Source organism: Hirundo rustica, chromosome 8 (assembly GCF_015227805.2).
Source record: "Hirundo rustica isolate bHirRus1 chromosome 8, bHirRus1.pri.v3, whole genome shotgun sequence".
In the NCBI taxonomy this organism is placed as follows: domain Eukaryota; kingdom Metazoa; phylum Chordata; class Aves; order Passeriformes; family Hirundinidae; genus Hirundo; species Hirundo rustica.
In genome coordinates this window covers 18,042,753-18,063,064 of record NC_053457.1, presented here as the reverse complement: position 1 = coordinate 18,063,064, position 20,312 = coordinate 18,042,753, and the positions used below count along the sequence as shown (strand labels likewise).

At 38.7% G+C, this 20,312-nt stretch overlaps 1 protein-coding gene across 7 annotated transcripts in view; it reads right to left on the bottom strand.

The window, feature by feature from the left end:
• Positions 1-20,312, bottom strand: part of MAPK8 (mitogen-activated protein kinase 8) — a 144,671-nt gene that overhangs the window by 12,950 nt on the left and 111,409 nt on the right. For 6 of the 7 annotated variants that reach the window (XM_058421506.1, XM_040070896.2, XM_058421505.1 and 3 more), the window contains 4 exons: positions 5,960-6,126; positions 4,011-4,140; positions 2,706-2,764; positions 2,441-2,579 (listed from right to left, as the gene is read on the bottom strand). In XM_058421506.1, coding sequence (XP_058277489.1) covers positions 2,441-2,579; positions 2,706-2,764; positions 4,011-4,140; positions 5,960-6,081 — 450 coding nt within the window. In that variant the 5' untranslated portion in view covers positions 6,082-6,126. Of the gene's footprint in view, positions 1-2,440; positions 2,580-2,705; positions 2,765-4,010; positions 4,141-5,959; positions 6,127-15,054; positions 15,175-20,312 lie in introns of those variants that run through there. The other variant, XM_040070897.2, reaches the window with a different exon arrangement.

Genomic DNA, 20,312 nt, shown 5'->3' with positions numbered 1-20,312 from the left:
AAAACAACTTATTTCTATGGCAAGTAGTATCCAGTGCTATAAGGCACATATACAGATTTTTGTGAGTCATTCAACAGGCTTTGAAAAAGTTACTGAGCTGCTGAGATTACCAAAACTATGTAAGAAGCTGAAGAACCCAGTCAAAAAAAATGTGAATCTACCAACACCAAAAAAAGCTTAAAGCTTTAGAGATCACTAAAATAGAACATTAGATTCATAGCCAGAATGCTCCTTGGGCAGCCATGGTAGTGCAGGCTATGTTTAAGAAATTTCAATAAAGCAGTTAGCTTTGGACATTAAGGACAGGTGCCGAGAGCCCAGAAAGGTGGTACAAGGAGGTACTACAGCAGCCACATGGTCTGTGTGATGCAAAGTCCCTTTGCAGGATATCCTCCTTGAACTCCAAGGGTTTGCTCACATTCCTCCAGAGAGAAACAGAACTTTGATACTTTGCACGTTGAAGTAAAAAGGCACAATGCACACAACAGGTAATGCTGGGCCCTGAATATACTCAATTTTCTAACAAAGTCTAGGAAGAAGCTGTCAGCTGAAAATCTACCAGGAAGACATGCAAGTGAAATATCCTTCAAAAGCATCTGCACATGTCCTTTAAAAGCATTCATGCATACATATGGTGCTATTTACATAGCAATTGCATTTAGTCTCTTTAGGATAGTTTATCCCTGCATGATAGGAAGCATTTCAAAGACTTAACTCCTCTTTACAAAGGCAGGAATTCTATCCTCAAAGCTGTCTTTACTCTTGCTCAACTACCTCAGTAGTTATGTTTGTTCTGTAAGTGTAAAAATGTTTAAATTTATCCACAACTTCCACAGGATCAATGCCCACTTCAGAGGAGTACAAACCACCCTGAGGCAAGCCCACTTTTAGAAGCTCACTTAAGCTTGTGCTAAGATCCACAGAGAGACGTTCTTACTTTACCTACTCTAGCATATCCAGACAATATACTGCTTCCTGAAACTAAGAAAGACCTAGGAAAATCCACAGCATTAAACTTGCATATATAAGTACTGTAGAAGAAATGTGTAAAAGAAACTACATGCAAACCATTATCTAAGACCCAGAGGCACACACATTAGAACATATGAGCTGCATGATTTCAGTGACAGGCAATACAGTACCACAACAGCAAGTGAAACAACCTAGTTTTGCTGAGCATTCCCAGAATAAGTCAAAAAGCCCAAATGACCTATCTCAAATGCCCACAAGCAGACCCAGAAGCATCAGGTACGATGCCTGGTTGCAGACAATGCTTCTCCCTCCCTTGCCCATCTCTTCCAACACAGCAGTTGAGGGAAATTGCAAACAAGAAGGAAGGTTTCACCTTCATTCCCTGAGCTCACTGGAATGAAGCAGCTGATGAGTACAAGAACTAGCTGAGCAAAAGGAAGCAGCATTTGCCCACTCTATTTTCTATTCAAGTAATTGTCCCTGGGGAAAAGATGGCACACTGAACAGGAGTGTCAGACTACAGATGCAGCTTAGAGACCATTAAACACTCCAGTCACAATGTGGTCACCCAGAAAAGCATTCAAACAATTCCTGTGGAAGTGCACAGAACTACCATTTGTGTTCTGCTCTCCTGTGCACATTTTGAGGAAGACTGTGTAGTAAGGACTGAAACCATTCCACATCACTAAGGTTAATTAAATCTTCTCTATTCCTTCAGAAACGAAAACTTCTCAAACTCTTTTTAAAAAAGTTACAATGAAAAATGTAGTACTATAAAAATACAGACTTACCATTTCCCAGACAAGATTATACTTGAAAAGTTATAACCAAACTCAAGCAATCTTTAATCTATATACCATTACATACAAGATGCTCAACTTGAACAGAAGTTAAAATTAAAAATCTCTTGACTAGATTGCAACACACACAGCATTAAAAAAGCTGTAGTCAGTTTTGCCTGCTAACCATCTGCATCTGATTTGTGACACAAAGGTGTTATCCAAGCTCCAATTACAACTCTTTATCATCATCATCATCTTCTTACCTGGAGATTTCAGATAGTTATTCATTACTCTGCTAGTAAAGGAGCAGAAATAAAATGGGCAGTTCTTAAAGATGGGATTTCAGGTTTGGTTACCAAAACAATAAAGGCAGAGACACTTCCAGTTATTCTTTCCGGCCATGACTACTAAAGTAGAGCATTATACAGAATTAGGGGAGGTAATGCAACTCACTGCAAAAATCTTCAGTTTGCTCTGCGCAGATCATTATCAAATCATTTAAACATTCAAAAGGTTCATTCCAGAATTACCCTGGAAAAAGGTGTGATCATTTCCTTCCAGCTTTTTCTCCCTGCATATGGGACAGGCTAAGAAACACCCTTCATGCTCCTATTCCTAAATTCTTTTATATTTAAATACTCAAGACAAAACCAGGTGCAAAGCAAATCATAGTTTAGTTCACTTACCCTATGAATAATCCCAGCTGAATGAAGATGTTTGATACCACACAGCATTTGATAAAGAAGATAGGACATTCGTTCATGGTCTAGCTCCATCTGAATCACTTGGCAGAGATTTGCATCCATGAGCTCCATCACTATGTAGCTTACAAAGAAAAAGAAAAAGAATAATCAGATAATAATGCCATTGTACTGTATTCTTTCTCCTGCTCATCTTTTCATATGAATACTTTAAAAATAAATTCTCAGCTTTCGCTCAAATCTGACTTACACATCTTGAAACTCTTCCAGGGATTTTTGTGGTGTGAACACATTCAGTAGGCCGATTATCTGCAGGGAGGGGGAGAGGAAGGGTAATTGTACCACAGCAATAGCAAAGTTGAAGAGTCAACATTTCAAAACTGTTCACTATTACTCTGACATGAAACCACTGGGTATACACTGAAGCTCAAGATGCTCAGTAGCTCCATCAGGCCTAACATGATGAAAACAGATACAAAATATTTTGGAAGGAGTATTTTTCCTCCACAAATCACATAATCTAAAGACACTCTGTGTGTTAACAAGATGATACTCAAATCTTAAAACCTAAGGAGCTTAGTCACTATTCCCCTTCCTCCTACTTTCAGTTTGAAGACCTGGTAAGGTTTTTTTTTTACATGAGGAATAATAAAATTAAAACCTGATGAAGACTCCCTAAAAGATACACTTGGCCACTGAATCCAAACAGAAAAACAGGTTCTTACAGATTCTTTAGGACATTTTGCATTAAGAATGGATGGGATATACAGAAAGTGGCCAATCTACCTCTCATCAAGAATCAGGCCAATCTACTACTCATCAAGAATCAGGCAGGCTTGCAATAGTTTATCATCATACAAATGATGGTATTAGGTGTAACATCCTTCAGAGAATCCACATATAAACCATTCCTTTCTGAGAAGAATTACAAAATTTTCCCAAAAAGCTAAAAGACAGAGTAGGTTTCCTATGATATTCTCCCTCCCTAGCAGCCAGGGGAAATTTTATCTTCCTGAGTGGGGATTAAAAGAGAAGGTAAAGAAGACTGCATACATCTGACTCTGAAGGAAGAAAATGGCCAACACCAGCCTTCTGAAGTTCAACTCCAAAAAATTTATCGCCTCTTTGCTCCCCATTTCTGTGTTGTTGTCGACTACACAGCTTCATAAACGCTGGACAGCTACTGCTGTCAAAACACAAGATGCTAAACTCATTCATGCCTCAGGGGGACAAAAAAGGTATTACAGCCTATTTTTCTTTTTTCTCCTCGGTGCCTAGCAGCAGGATGCACTCACCAGCCATGGTACTTTTATTTGACAGCTACTTGTAAATTTTAGCAACGTAACACTGACTCTTGCCGAGTTTGAAGGGGGTATTTAAAGACTGGGCAGGTATTAAAACTATTCAGTAATAGCTCTTCTGCAAGACCCTTCTGTACTTATCATGGAGATATAAGCATGCAATGAGAATCTCCTCTGAAGTCACTTTCCAGACTTTTACAAAGCATAACCTTCCAGTTAATTGTTTAACATCTGAAGCAGGACACTGCACTCACATTTTTGTGATTAACACACTTCATAAGAACAAGCTCTCTGTAGGCTCTTTTAGCATGGGTTTGGTTCTGAAACGGTCGGCTTAACTTCTTGATTGCAACATTCCTCTCAAGGATGGCATCATAAGCTGCACTGTAATTAAAAATAACATTATTACATCGCTAGTGTCAAGGTCCTTTAAGCTGTGGCAGTTGCAAACATTTTCATCCAATTTCTATCATGTCTGCAGAAACCGCAAACTTCTAGTATCATCCAGCTTTGGGAATGTGATATAGCAAAGTGCTCTTATATGCTGAGTGATTCAAAATTTAAAAATATTTCCCAGCTTCAGAGCATTAACACATGACAATCTCTACAATAGACTGCAGTATTTCTGCTTCCCAAGATACTGAGTTCTTGCCACTCACTGGCACTCAAGAAGAGACCACCTAAAAAAGATCCAAAACACTTCAAACATAAAAAGCTCATCAATTTTACATAAAATCTTCACACTAAAAGGGAAAAGGCAGGAAAAGTAGGTTATAAAAAGGTTTTCATTTATGTAGTTGCTTAACATCCTGATGACAATGACAGCATCAAAGCCAAGTCAAAAAAAAAAAAAATATTAAGAAAGCTTTAACCTCTAGATGTCACCGGCTTTAACTTGGTGAGAAAAAAATCAAAAACCAGAACACTTTGTTTGCAGACTAATGCCAAGATTGTCACACAATTCAGTGACACAGGCTGTTGATGAACCGATGAAGACTGTTATTGGAGACAACTCCCTTACGTATCACATTTCCATGACAGGAAGGCATGGCTTGTTTTTCCTGTAAGAGCTAATACAATAACTGACTGCCATGCAGACTCTGGAAATATTTATCAGTTACTAAAAAAGTCTCAGCAGAGAAAATATTGTTTTCTTGTCTCTTCTTAAGAATGGCACTCAAATCTAATGAAGATTATCTGCCAGTAAACAGTAGCATCTATTAAGTCCATCTCACTACTTAAAAAAGTGGATTGTCAATGTATTATGTAGGCTTGAATGACTCATAATTTATCATCAACAAAACCTCTAGACATTGCTAAACAACAAAAAAAAGGGAATAACATGTACTAGTAACTTTCTCTGATGTACATTTTCCACCATATCTGGAATTCCCCCACCTGCACCAAAGATAAGGATTATTTTAGGAAAGGCTGCCAACATGGGACTTCTGTTCCAGTATTTAAACTTCTGCTTCCCCTGTACATAACAGCAGCCTACAGCCTCTTTCAGTATCAGGTGATCCACTTCATATTCCTCCGAATCAAGTTGGATCAGTTACCAAAAAAAAAAAAAAAAAAAAAAAAAAGAAAAAAAAAAAAAAAGAAGGTTAAACCAAAATTCCTCTTTGAGGCACTGCCACCGCACAGAAAACAGTGCCTACAAAGCAGCTAGCTGTCAACAACTTAAAATCAACTGGACACTTTTCAGTCCATGCAGCAGAGCTCTTACTCAAAAAATGATATTGTCAAGTCATACTTTCCCAAACTGCATCAGGCACTTACATATGCCAGCATCCCAAATGCTCACTCACTGGTATCAAGGACTACTCAGATTACGAAACTAAGTGAAACGGACTCCTAACAAACCAGTTCAAGAAGTGCAAACATTTACAAGCAGCAAATATTATACAGAGTATTTCTGGCTTTTGTTTCACTGCAAGCAGTGGGGTTTAGGATTAGGAATAGTTTCTTTACCCAGTTTCTTTTTCCCCCATTAATTTACAGGACTCAGCACAGCTGGCTGAATTTGCACAGAAGGGCATCAGTTCTAAAGCTGAACAGGTCAATATGCACCAGCCCTTGCTGAGGAAAATGGCCATCAGTTGCAATTGCTGTTTTGCCTGTAATCCTCCACACTCCTGCTCTGTAACATACAACACCTCAAAAAACTTTTTTACACATTTAAATTTTAAAGAAACCTTACCATACTATCCCTTGTGCTCCTGATCCTATTGGTTTTAAATTCTGATACCGCTTCAATACAGTGAAAGTAGAGTCTCCAATTTCAACACTGTAGAAATTGTTGTCACGCTTGCTCCTGCTCATGACGGCAACTTGGTTAGTTCACTTCATCCAAATTTCTCTTCTGGCCTATGAAGAAATAAAATTTCTAATAAACTAAGGTTTTACAACTGTATGTTACCTGACATAAGGCAAAACTCCTTACAAGACACACAAGACACTTCCCAAATAAGTCCCAAGTGCACATATAAGTTATTTTTAATGTCTGCAGGAATAAGATGGCACGTGTTTGAAACGTTATATTTTTAGGAGTGTTCCAAAGATAAGATTCTAGAAGGTCAAAAATAACAGAAAACCAAAAGTTAACAGATGGTATCTTAAATGGAAATGACAGAAGATCAAACGGCAGGAAGCTCCACATCATGCAGAGGGCTCCAAGAGTCCTACCATCCCTTCACAGACACATGCGCAGCAAGGGAGCAGGGCTTGGGCAACACACTCTCTAGAGGCCCCATTCATCCTGAATTGTTGCATACTTCCATAAATAAAAGAGCAACAGAACACAAACAAGTCTTCCAGATAGAGCAATAATTAAAATACTCTTGGTCACAACCAGCAGGAGTACCTGACACTGATACGGAAACATACAGTCAATCAAAGCCAGAAAAGGAAAACTGGCCCTGTCAGACATCCTTCATGAGGAAAAGTAATAATCACAGAGAGAACAAAAGCAAGAAAAAAGGATGTATACTCCACCAAAGTCCTCTCATAGGAAAAAAGAAATGCAACACCTCAATGCAGATGTCCACAGGAGAAAAAATAAAACTACATTATGGCTTTTACGGTAATATTTCTCATTTCTTTTATGCTAGCTGTGCACTTTTAACTTTGTCTTTACACAGGTTTTGAGTATAGCTGTAAGAGATGTCTAGCAGTGCAAGTATTTGACTAGAAGAATTATCTTTGTTGCTTCAAGAGAGACAGCATGTTGTCTTCCACTGTTACTAACTTAAGGAATGTTTTCCTGTCTTATTCAACAGTCCCAAAGAGATTCTTGCCTTCCATACGCCACAAGACTATACATTTGTCACATTTTAAGCAAGCTTTGAGAAAACAGACAATGAATTCTCCACACAATGTATTTGCCTCCACAAATAACAAATATTGCACAAGTAGTATTCTTTCAAGAATTTATGCATTCCACTTTTAACTAGCTCACCTACATTCATTTCACAGCTGGAGGTACAATGAAAACATTCCAACATTCTTTAAAGAAGACATTTTTAATGATTTGATATATTACTAATTAAAAATGCTCTATCATAATTGGCATTTATCTCAAAAGAAATGTCAATTTAAAGACTCCTTTTCCAAAATAATGTCAAAAAACCAAACCTCTGTTTCAAAAAGTTAACTAAATACCAAAGCAGCTTCTCTCAGTATTTTGGCAGTTTTGTTAAAGGCTTCCTACCCCAGTTGATAAGGGAGGCACAATTGGACAACTGCTCCTTAACACAAGGAAAAATCTGTATCCAGCCCGTACTTGGTAGGGTGCAAGTCAGCTTACTTGAAGGGAGACCAAAAGCCTGATTTCTTAGCAATACATGACAGCAACCCCAGCTCTTTCTTCCCTATCCATTTTACCACTACATCTTTGGATTCTGCCACTTTCTCAACACACTGTTTACAGACCTACTTGCACATAGTTTTGGAATACAAATGCCCAACAACATATAGCGACAAAACCCCCTGTGAATTAGAAAAGAGAAAATTTGGTGTGGACAGTATGAAATCAGCCAAACACACTTTTGAAAATCAGAAAACAAAGAACCAAGACACTAATTCATGTAATCTTACATTTTTTCATTGTCCACTGAGGAAAAACCCAGTACCTTGAGTTTATCCACTAAAACTGTATTAACATCTAGTGACACTGAACAACGCAGAAAATCACCTGGAACAGCTTCGTAGACAGAGCTCTGTTTGGTATCAGCACCAAGATAATGAAAGCTTAATACTTCACTTTGGATAATTCCTCAGAAACAAATGCAGGAAGGATTGCTCCCCCCTTTCCAAGGTTTCCAGGTGAATGTTGACACCTTTCCATTAGAACTCATTAAAGTATTTTGAATAGCCAAAGCCAAGTGTTTAATTGCATTTTCTTTCAATTTGGTAAACATCAGAGAATCAAAGAGTGAAACAAAGCAAGCACAGTTTAAGAAAAGGATCTTGAGAGATAGTGTTCTCTGAGAAAATAATTCTTTTATAGTAACAGATTTTACACATATGCCATATATAGTATTATACCCGAGCAGATTTTACTGCCTTGAATCCTTGTAATTTAATACACATTCAGAACTGTAAAATATGCTTGCCAATATGTACAAGGAAACCTGTATTTACTAACCATTTTATAATTCATAATAGTATTTTAGTCTATAGCAGCATATAAAAGAACTCATTGTTTAAGAAATAATATGAGGAAGGAGGAAGAGGTATCCCAAAGTGAGGAAGGAGTGTTTCCACTTGCTGTTAAATTATCATGCCTTTTTCTGCAGCCCTACATGGCATTCATAAAAATGATCAGTCTGTCCTGTGACAGCAAGAGGTACAGCCTTCATTTTAAATGCATGCTCTCCTAGCATAAAATAGATTTACTCAGTTCTGCAGAAGATGTGGAGCCAATTCTCAAAAAAGCCATCTCTTCTTGCACATTTTGTGTGGTGAGTGGGGGATGTAAACAAGCCACTTGGATGTAATGCACTCAGATGAGCAAAGAAGTCTTAGAAATTACATATGCCTTACCCTTGTCTCCAACCCTCTGGCATTTCATCTGGCCATTAATTACAGCTTCCCTAGACTAAAACAGCCCTGACATCCTTCTCCTCTGCACCCCTTCCCTCAATGTCTCATAACGTCTACACAGTTTTTTCCATCAACCATGGAGTGTCAGCGTTTCATTCGATAACCAAGTTCACTTCCTTTCAGGGCTTTGCGCCCACTCAGAACCCGTTGTAATCCTCCTTTCTCCATCTCAATGGAAGCATCCTCACAAATGCCTGGTCCTGCCCAGCTCTGTGAACACAGCTCACAGGAGGTGAAACACTTGTTTTTCCCTATCTATTAATTTACTGGTGACTAGTCTTATGAAGCCTAGCTTCAAAGATCTACAATCAAAAATACTATCTTTAAATATTTAAGCAAGTCTAAATTCAGAAATTGTCAGGCTTTTAAGATTCTTACACAACATATGCATGCTGTGTCCTTCATTAAAACATGATTAAGCTACATCAGATAAGTTCGCCTGCCTGAAATTTGACATTTTGTTCCATTTTCTAGCAATTTTGCAGAAGCACATATGGAAAGAGAGGGAGGATGGAGATTCCAGATTTCTATAATTAATGAGGAAACTAATAATACATTTGTCCCATTAACTGTCAACTTGCTGGAATGCTTTCAACTGTTAGCACAGAAAGAATTCCACAGAAAACTTCAATTTCCTCTCACACATCAACCATCATGCCTTTCCTTGAAAATACTGTGCCTAACCAAATGACACTACATGGCAACCTTTTACTGGCAGCCCGCAGACAGTCAAGATAAGGATATTTCAAAACTGAATCTTAAGATATTCCTGCGTGGTTACTACTTCTTCATATTGCTGTAAGTAATGTTTACCCAAGGAAGCACAACAAAAATGTAGGAATTGAAAATAACACTATATTCAGAGCAAAAATCCCCTAGGGGACCTGCAAGGCTGGGTGTAAATTTTATTCTGAATTCACTAAGAGCAACTACAGTTCAACAGTTCTTCAGGAGACTTCAGATGGTCAACAACTTCCATTCCTCAGTTCCTAACAGCCTGATACAGTTGTAAAAACAAACATGGATGCATTAAACATACAGCTCCATGAAAATGCAAGTAGCATTTACCTATGACAGCATCATGGCTAACCTTAAAAAAGTATGGATATTTATAAATTGTTTCACTGACACCTCCTCCTCCACAAGTGAATAATACTAAGAGTGAAGTTTGACCAAGTCTTCATCCAACTTTAAAACATGCATATTTAAAACAGTAAAGAAACCATGTATAGCATTCTTCATACCCAAATGAACACACATTTGCCATTTGCTTCTGCTTAAAGAAAGGCATGTACCTTTAGCATCTCAACAAGACTGTTCTTCACAAACTTGCTGACTTCAAGGTATCTGGAAGACAGCATAATGCTGTATTTCAACACTAAATTTCGTCTCTAATATAGAAAACATTCAATTTATTAATCAAAATACAGGACAATGTATGGACACTATATGTTAAAATGGTTTTCCATTACAGCATAATATATTGGAGAAACAGATGGGTTTGGGATAGAAAGGTACCATGGGAAAGGGAGAAGCTAATTCTTTGCTCATACATCTTTCTATTTAAAAGCCCTACTGTGGGTGCGTTAAAAACCTTGGAAATGGCCAGATTAAAAAAAAAATTAAAAAAAAAAAACACCAACAAAACACAAAAACTTACAGTGGGAAATTATATAAACAATCGAAACATATTTGGTAAACTTGTCTTTGCAGAATGTATAAACTGATTTCTTTAGAAGGCAGAGAGAGATGGCTGATAACTCATTTACACCTATGATAGCACGGGTCAGCGCTCTGACAGTGCCTGCAGAGTAAGAGAGCCTTAACTCCGAAGAGCACACGGATGTAACGTGTTGGCACCCGAGCTGGCACCGGCGTGGCTGCAGCGAGGTTCTCAGCTGTGCAGAGCTCGTGGCACAGACGGTCACCAGGCCTGTCCTCACCGCGCCATTCTGCCCGCGCTTGGGCAATCTCAGATTTTACTGCCAAAAATCAGCCCAGGCTCATCTGCACTAGGACTCCAAGTTTAGCTGAAACAGCAGGCAGTTAAAAACTTTCTCAGCTCATGGCCCCCTGATTAAGCACAGCAAGTTTATGCATCCCACAACTAGAAATTAATTGGAAAACAATGCGCTTTCCCCAAGACATCTGGGTATTTACCTTCTGCACAGCATCACCATGAAACAGTATTTTCTTGGCTATGACACCTGCTAGCCTTCACAAGAAATACAGACCAAGACAGTGCTTTTGAAATTGGAGATCACTTGGAAAACAATGCATAATTATGCACAAGGTTACTTCGCCCAGGCAGTGACCTGAAAGCTTGCATTCCAGGCTTACAGAGGAACAGAAATGGAACAGGTCTTGTGAAAGAAAGCCTCTTTCACTTTAAATAAGAGCACAAAATATTTTACGACCTCTTCTGCAGTTTCCCATCACTAGAGATACTGACAGCAAACAGGAAATCTTTAAAGGTTGTGTTAAAAACTGACAAAACCCATATATTTAAGAGGCATATTCTCTGTTCAGACAAAGAAATGGAACCCCAGCGATAATTTTCCCCCTAGGGACACGGAAATAGAATAGGCCAGAATACTGCCAACTTAAAGGGCGGGGAAACATTTGCTCTGTACAGCTCAGTCTCTAAGACTGCTCTTAAGTGCTGGTTCACACCTTCATTAGACTACATGACATGGAAGTCCAGGATACATCCTATGCTATAATGCAGAATCCCTCACTCTAGGAGTATCCTTTTATGTAAGAAATTATACACACTCAGCTTATTTTTAGTGCAGTGAAGAAGTACAGCTGAGAAAATATTTTCATACCCCAGTACCCAGAAATACAGTAAAACAAAAGAAATGAGAAAAACCAGAGATGGGAGCAGCCATCATTAACTACAAGCCAAAGCTTGTAGTTAAATCAAATCAGACCTGGTTTTCGTGTTTATGATTTCTAAAGCAATCCTCTCCTAAACAAGCAAGCATCAAGTAGGCTAAGTCTTGGAAGAAACTCAGGATGCTAAGCCAGCTGTCTTCGGGGCAAGACATGTCCAAGGTACAACACAAAAACCAACTAACAGTGATCGGTCTACATGTGCTGGCAAAACTCTTCTAGAGTGAAAGATTACTACAGGAGCTGCTCAGAAATAGGACTGACAAAAAATGAAGACCATGACAGTCAAAGAGATGCAGAAATGGAAGAAGGCAATTTTAAAATAAAACAATTACATATATTAACACATTAAATATAATCAACATAATAATAGCAATTATAATCAACATAATAATAGTAATATAATCAACATAATATAACCACATAAGCTACCTATCAATGATGATTCAATAAGTCCATTTAGAAGGCATTTAACACTATGAAAAAGAATATTCTGTAGGAAAGTGTGGTTGACCTAGAAAAATCCAACAGTTCTTCAACTACGTGCTAGTTAGCTACTGAATGCAAAACAAATGGACATCTTGCATTAATGAATTTTATTTAAGTCCTTTGTGAAAATACAGTTCACACACAGCTGATTCGTATGCATCATGTGTTTTTGAATGCTTGTCTAATTTTCAGCTGTCATCTTTAAAGGTTTCTGGACATCTGCTAAATGGATAGTGCAAACACAACCTAGTTTTCAGATGTGCTTCAAAGGCTCAAATTCAGAAAACAAAAGAATTGTTTCTAAAGGTAACTTCATAGCTCATTCAGACAGTCTCAGAAGTAATTATGGTTTTAATGTTTTGCTTGTCCATGCTGCCCTCGAAACTGAATGTTGTATTTCACCATACCTCCAGCTCTGTTAAATGTTAATGCAGATAGAGCATTTGGAAAATGAGTTAACATTAGCTGGGTGAAAAATTGCAGCAAGATACTACTAAACCATTACAAATGCCAAAGACGTCTAAAATCCTGAAGCTTATTCTAAAATGGAATATTCTCACTGACGACTCTAAGATTTGCATGGCTTTCAAATTATGCTTTCACAAATCAGATGGTTTTAAGCTGAGCAACCTCCACTCTTGCCTGAACTACTCCTAATGCTGCCGCGTGTTTAATGAGGCCTCCAGCTGATGTGCACTGGCCATGGCTGAGCTGCCCCCAGCTACTGCACACCTGCCTTACACAGAACCCTGCCCTGCTCACACCACTCACAGGACAAGTGGCACAGCACAAACTGAAAGGCTATACAGCTCTGATCTCAGGAGCTATTTTCTACTTGCAGCCATGAAACAAAACCACAAATACACTGGAGTGACTCTTGTACAGCCCAGATCTGAAGCACAGCATAGGCACATTTCTGAACACAACTACATTTTAATGTATCTTTTGTCTGCCAAGAAGTCAAGCGTCACTAGTTCCAGATTCAGTAAAGCAAAGGTGAACACCAGATCTCAGTGTTCAAGAAAAGAAGTACTCAGGCTGGGGAAACCTGCATAAACACAACAAGGGCACATTTAGATTTTTATGTTATTACTTGCCTACTGCTTTCAAGTTCAAACAGAAAAGGCAGTGTCATTCCAGTTTGCTCAAAGACAAGAAATTTAAGGTACGTGGTTTTTTTTTAACTTTATGACTGTTACATTTTTGAACAGTCATTTTTATATGGAAAATTCAAAGCAAATTACTTGATTTCCCAGAACCTGTCGAGTATTTAACAATAAACAGATGGCCTTCACCACTAAAGATGGTAATTTCAGAAAAGATGACAGGTTTGGAATAGAAAAATACATTTGGCTATAAAGCAAACTATTCCTGAGTACACAACAGCAAATGAAACTTAAAAAAATGTAATATGCGCTGTTTAAAACAAGAAATTACTTTACTGGTTTGGCAAACATTCTTGCCAGATTGATAAATCTCTTGCACAGATTCAGAGCCCTCTGTGTTAATCTAACTCTGTCCTCGGTACAATTTAACAGGGAACAACTAAATTCATAAACAATGAACAAAATCCATTAATACGAATGCAACCTTTGCCATAATTTAACGGCGCAGATTACAGGTTCAAATAGTGGCTGACAGCATGCTCCAGCTGGATCACAGGATGACGTTTTCTAGTCAACTAGAGGAAACTAGATATAGTTTTCATCATATATATCTGCCATCTCACCTTATTAAGACAGTTACTGTAATTTGAGGAGTCTACTAGAAGAGGAGGACATACAGGGAAACAAAGCACCCCCTTCTCCACTCCAGCAGCCTTTTCTAGGCCAGTAGTCACCTTATTACGGTTTCCATAAAAGTTCATTTGGAGGTAAATTGCAATGGACTGAACTTAATTACGCATTCCAAAGTCACTTGGAGGCCCTTTAATAACAAAGAGGTGCCTACTACTTAAACAGCACAGGTTCACAGTGTCTGACAATCTCATTTTAATCTTCACAACTAATGTCTTTCCCAAATACCAGTTCTGTTTGGAACAGATAAGTAATCCTACTACCTTACATAGAGGGAGCTTTCTTGCAACGCTCAGCTCCAGATATAAGCATATAAAAAGCACGAAGGGCCTCAAGAGCCACAAAATCCTGAGTTTTCACCCTGATTAGTAGTGACTGAAGAGTTCTTCCTGATCCTGAATCAAAACAGAAATATATATTTAAAAATTACCAAGGAGAACATGAAGACAAAAATAACAACAAAGCAGAGCCTGAATTAATAGAGGAACATTTGGGTGGTTTTTAATCCCATTTGTAAAACACACAATGAGGATGATGCAGCAGATCAGAATGCAAGTGCCCTGAGGATGTTCTAGGGAAACACCAGAACTACAGATAAATGCTACTCAATTTATCAAAAATTCTTCAACAGACTCCATACTCAGCCATCTATTTTTTCCTCTTACAAAAACAGGGGAACTTTTACCTTTTATACCAAATTAGTAGAATTTGAGGGGCAGGAAAGAAAAAACTTCATAGAAAAACAACCAGCAACGTTTTCTATCTAAATTACACTTAGTGAGCTTCCTGCATTTTAAATTCTCCCCACCCTAATATTTATGTCCTTCAAACACTACAATGGAAGGGGGCAAAATGAGTCCAAAAATTTCATATCTACTGAAAGCCAACTTCCAGCTTAGAGACAGACTAGGAGTCATTAAAAGAAAATATACATGCATGCAAAAAAGGAGCTATCCTTTCTTATCCATGCAAAAAAAATGCATGTTTTGTTTTTCATCTTCATTAAACTGACCTGCTGCTTCTTTCAGTCACTTCAGTCAGCCCACGAAGGGGCTGTGGCAGCAGCTCCAGCACCTGGGCACAGCACAGGTTAACAGCCTAATCTCCAACCACCACTAACACCGGGAGCTTCCTTGTTTGCTTAGAAGGGAGGGACAGGAGAGGAGAATTATTACTGGCAGCCAGGCAAGAATCTCTCCAGGAAAGAGGAACATACTTATTTCCCAAGCAGAGCTTTCAGTAGCAGCTCCTGGCAAATGCAGCCCCTTGAGTTTTCCCTGCTCGTGCTGTTAGTCGCCCTCTCTTGAAAAAGCCAATTTCACTGACACTGAGGACAGACATGTTCTGCGGCGTCACTGAAGCAGGGATGCCCCAGGGATTGTATCTGCAGAGTTAGTCATACAGACAGGAACTTGAAGCTGGCATGTTCTCTAGCGCTTCTCCTGTCAGATTTAACTGATCAATACTATAGCATCGAACCAAAAGTAAATGTTTCCACTAAAGATCATGCTATTTTGAAAACCTCCCCCCAAATGGTTTTAAAACTCACAATAAAAGGTTAATAACAAAATCAGGAATGAGCTCAAACAGCTAATTTTCAACATTGTGTTTTTTGCACCAGTGCTGGAACTCCCTCCATCAAATTACATTCAAATACTAGTCAGCCTGAAATAGCAATCACTCACAGGTGCAGTCACCAGTGCCAAAATATTAACAGCTGAACCTGAAATGAGGGAAACCTGAAGTTGAACACAGGAGTCTTGTATTAGGCAACTGGAACTTGAGCTTTTCTGCTTCCATGTCTCAAGTACCTTCAAACAGTCTGATATACTGTCAGAAGTAGCTAATGATTCAGAGGTTGTTTAACTCTAAGGAAAGACCTCCGACAGCAATAAGACTGTAACTAGCAGAATACTGATACTGTCTATAAACAAGTAGTATAAGATCACATGCAAACATGCAGAAAGGCATAGGAAACAACTCCTGTTGTTAAACACTGCTCCAGGTGAGCCATTTCCTCGCACTGCTGGGGCAGCTGGAACAGACAGAACCACCAAAGCTCCACCAGTGATTTCACACACCGCTCCACATGGAGCGCAGGCAGAGTCAGCACCTCCACATCACATTTCCCTCAGAAGCCCACAGCAAGCATTTATGCAAACCAAGAACATACCAGTATTTTCTCATCCTGCCTGCTGAACAAGGGTCAGCAGCATCAACTTCAACCACAGAACCTGCATTCACAGTTTCTGAGTATCCTCTATACAAAAATCAGTATTACCGCACATTTCTAAAGCAAATTCTCATATTGTGAAACAGCTCTTGCAAAACATCCAAAATAAGACAATCAATTCTGGTACCACTAAAACATTAACTTTGTTTAATATCAAATTCAACTCATTTGAGAACTGAATTCTTTAGTCAGATAAAACTCATCACACACCTTGCACATGTAGGATAATGAAGAACCAAGCAACAAATGAGTTACAAAGCTTAAGATTTACCCAAGCTTTATCTGAGGCTTTCAAGTTGATTTTGGTGATAGACACAGTCCTGCTAATCCAAATCAGCAGCAAGTAAGACACCAACACATACAACTTCCCAGCATTTCTCACAGTCAACTCCTACAACACAGCTGTTCCGGAATACCAGTGTGCCCTCTCTGGAAAAACCTCACCTGTGGCCAATAGCACTTAACTAATTCTTACCAAGTTACAAATCACTTCTAACCTAGTTTACTGCAGTGTCACTTTGCTGCAATATGGTATTCTGTATTTTGTGATAAGGCTAAACACAACACAAAGCTTAACACAGAAAGTTGTACAGTGAAGTTATGTATTTGTAATGGAGTACACAGCAAAGTTCCTCTATTCTTAAATATTCTTGTTTTATAAAGTTATTAGGCATCAGCAGAGATTCTTTCAGAAAAGTATCTTCTGTTCTCTTTAAAACAGGTTTTAGATTCAAATGCCAGGAGGCTGTAAATGAGGCAGACAGGCTGCAGCATCCAATATTAAATACCCTGCAAACTGGCATTTCTAATGATAAAGACTCTAATCCTATTTTTCCTCTTGAATTTGTTTTGAACAGACTCCTGAATTGTGACATTAATTAACCATGAAGAAATTTATTAGGTAGCATTTTTCTAGAACAAGCATTATCAGAATGAGTAGTGCTATAGCTACAGAAAAAAATATCACTCTGCATACTCTGCTGTGCTGCATTTGATAGGAGCTTCTTCAGTGTATTGTCACGTGAAGCTCAGACTATAGATTCGTTCCATGATGAATCCTATTATCACTATATATCAAGTAATCCCTTGTGTCTTCCAAGTCAGTTTTGTCACAGAAATAATAAACCACAATAGCTTCAACAAAAGAAAACTTGTGTTAACTCTACATTTTGGCAAAGAAGCTGCTACGACAAGAGATTAAAAGATTTTTTTTAGCAAAACTCTCCTTTTCAGAAATAATAGGATAAGACAAGGATCTTCCAATTCCTTAATCCTTTTTCAAATAAAAGATTATAGAAAAGAATGGTAAATGGGTAAAAAAAAAATCAAGGTACCCATTTTTAAAAAAAGCTTAAAATATTCAGGTCTATTGCAGGGCACTATTTGGTAATTTAATTTGTTTTGGTTTTTTTAAATAATGCTCTCAAAGTCTGAAATCAGTGAAAACCCAGTAAAGCAATAGTTCAACAAGCTGTTCTGTTTTAAGCATCCAATTTGACTGTCAGAAGTGCAATCTGAGTGCCTGCTGCTGGACCCAGAAAACACATTTAATCATAACCATGCCTGAACCATGACTGAAACTACTGCATTCTAGGGAATGACATTCCACATTGCTTTACGTAGCTCCCTTTTGGCACAATCATGTGTCATGGCCCATTCAACTTCGGTACTTGAAAAAGCTTCACCATACATAATTTGAAATTGACAAGAAAAGAATCAATTACTAATCTGGGCACAACACTGTGCTGACTACCTAAGGGACCACCAATTCCCACCATTCCACAAAAGCCTGCCTGCACATGGTGGATCGCTGCACATCCAGTGACCACTGGCAAAGCTGGAGAGGCAAAACATCAGCAAAATAAAGCAGCGAGTATAACTCAGAGTGCTTCAATGAGATCTGCACAAGTTTAGAAGCAAAATCGCACTACAGTATTACTCTCGGGGCAGGAGTAAATGCTTGCTCTTTAACTTCTTCTTGGAGCGGAAAAAAAAAGCATAGAAAAGCTAAATGTTTCAGAAAAAAACCACCCAAATTAAATGGTTCTTTAATTGTTTCAAAAGACAACTGCAAACAAAGATACCAAGTGACCTAAAATAGTAATTAAAGATCAGTGATCAAGAAGACAATAGCTATAGAACATTAGAGGAAGGAAGGATTTGGGTAACAGCTGGGAAAAAAGTTTTCAGAATGTCTTAACACTACATTAATTTTAACTTTTAATCCCAGCTACGAAAACTTAAAATCCAATTATGAATGTGCTACTTTTGTTAATTCATGCATTTATCTGTGAAATACAAGCAGATTAATGTGTTATGAAATCCTGTCTAAAGTATTTGGCATAAAATACCTCTGTAATAAGAGCTTTAGAATGATACAAAAAACTCCACCACATGACAATTTCAGCACTAAGAATTCCTTCAGAGATACCTCTTGTAACACAATACAACACTTTGCACAATAATTTCCTGTGAGTGGGGTGGGAAGGCAGCACATTTCAAAATGAAGCAACTGCTTTCTGGGTAATTTGTAGGACACTATACTAACGATATTTAATAGCAATAGACTGTTCTGTTGTCCCATTTCTCTTAGACTTCAGTAGCGCCCGATGCTCTGCCCCAGTGTATGGGGATTGCATGGCCAGGTCTCGGTAGCCAGGGGACTACAGGGTTGGCTCCTGTGAGAAGCTGCCAGAAGCTTCCTCCACGTGCAGCAGAGCCAAAGTCAGCCGAGCCAGGACAGACACGCTGCTGCCAGAGGCCGGCCCAATCGGGAATGATGGGAACACCCCTGGGCTAACAGCTTGTACTGGGCCCGGCTGAGCCGGAGCTCATTTTCCCACAGCAGCCCTCCCAAGGCTGGGCTCTGCACTGGGAGCTACAAAGGGGTTGATAACACACCACAGTTGTGGCTATTGCTGAGCAGAGCTGGCAGTGTCAGCACGGGCTCTCCAACATTGCCCCCATCAAGGGGCTCCCATCTAGGGAGGGCACACAACTAGGCCAGCTGACCCAAATTAAAAGGAAGTACTCCTTACTATATGGCAGAAGTTCCCAACAGGAAGTTTGAGAATTTCCTTCCTTTAAATAAGAATATTAGCCTTCAGAAGCACTGCTGTGCACTGTACACTAGCACTGGTGGATATGCCTACAAAGATTTGCGATGAGAAATTTTCTAAAGAAAACTAAGAAAGAAAGAGTTTCACATAAACTAAGATAGGGAGAGAATAAAGTAACCCTCATCACATCAAGGTTTTCTGATTTTCCCACAATGCCATGCCAGTATTAACAAAACCTTTTTATGTCGATTATAATATTATAAACTGAACTGTCTTTTTTCTTCCACCATCTTCCACCATTAAAGTGGCACAAGAACCTTGTAATGCTTTTTAAAAACAGCAAAAGAAACTCTGTCTATTGTTCAAGAAAGATGAGTTTTGCAGTGATGCAACTGTGCAAATGAAAGCCACCCACTGCTGGAAGGCTCCACTGCTCATTAAATGAGCCACAGCCACACACAAGGACCTTCCTGTTACTGAGTGTCTCCCGAGTATTCACTTCTTAGTGAAGTGAATCACGTTCATGTTACTACTGTTCCTTCTGTGAAGGTGACCAGGATGTTTGCCACCACTCAAAACACAATGAACAATCCAGAATTAATCAGGATTTATGCTGCTTGGCATGTCAACCATGGCATTCTCTTTCACTGTTTCCGTAGTAAAACTTAACATTAGGATTACATCTTCAAAACTATGTATTTTTACATGGTACTGCAAATAAGTAGTGACTTGTATTTATTCCAACATTATCTTAGGTGTTAAAGGTACTAAAGAATACATCTAGAAATCTCAAGGATGTGCCATCCCTAACACCAGATATCCTACACAATTCTCTCAAGAGTCACACATAAGCAGCTATATTCACATATTAAAATACTACAGGTTCATACCAGGACAGCTGCTTTGTTAAGATACAAAACACTTACTCTGGGTTGTAACTGTACTGCTCACCTCACTTTCACTAAGACGTGATTTTAC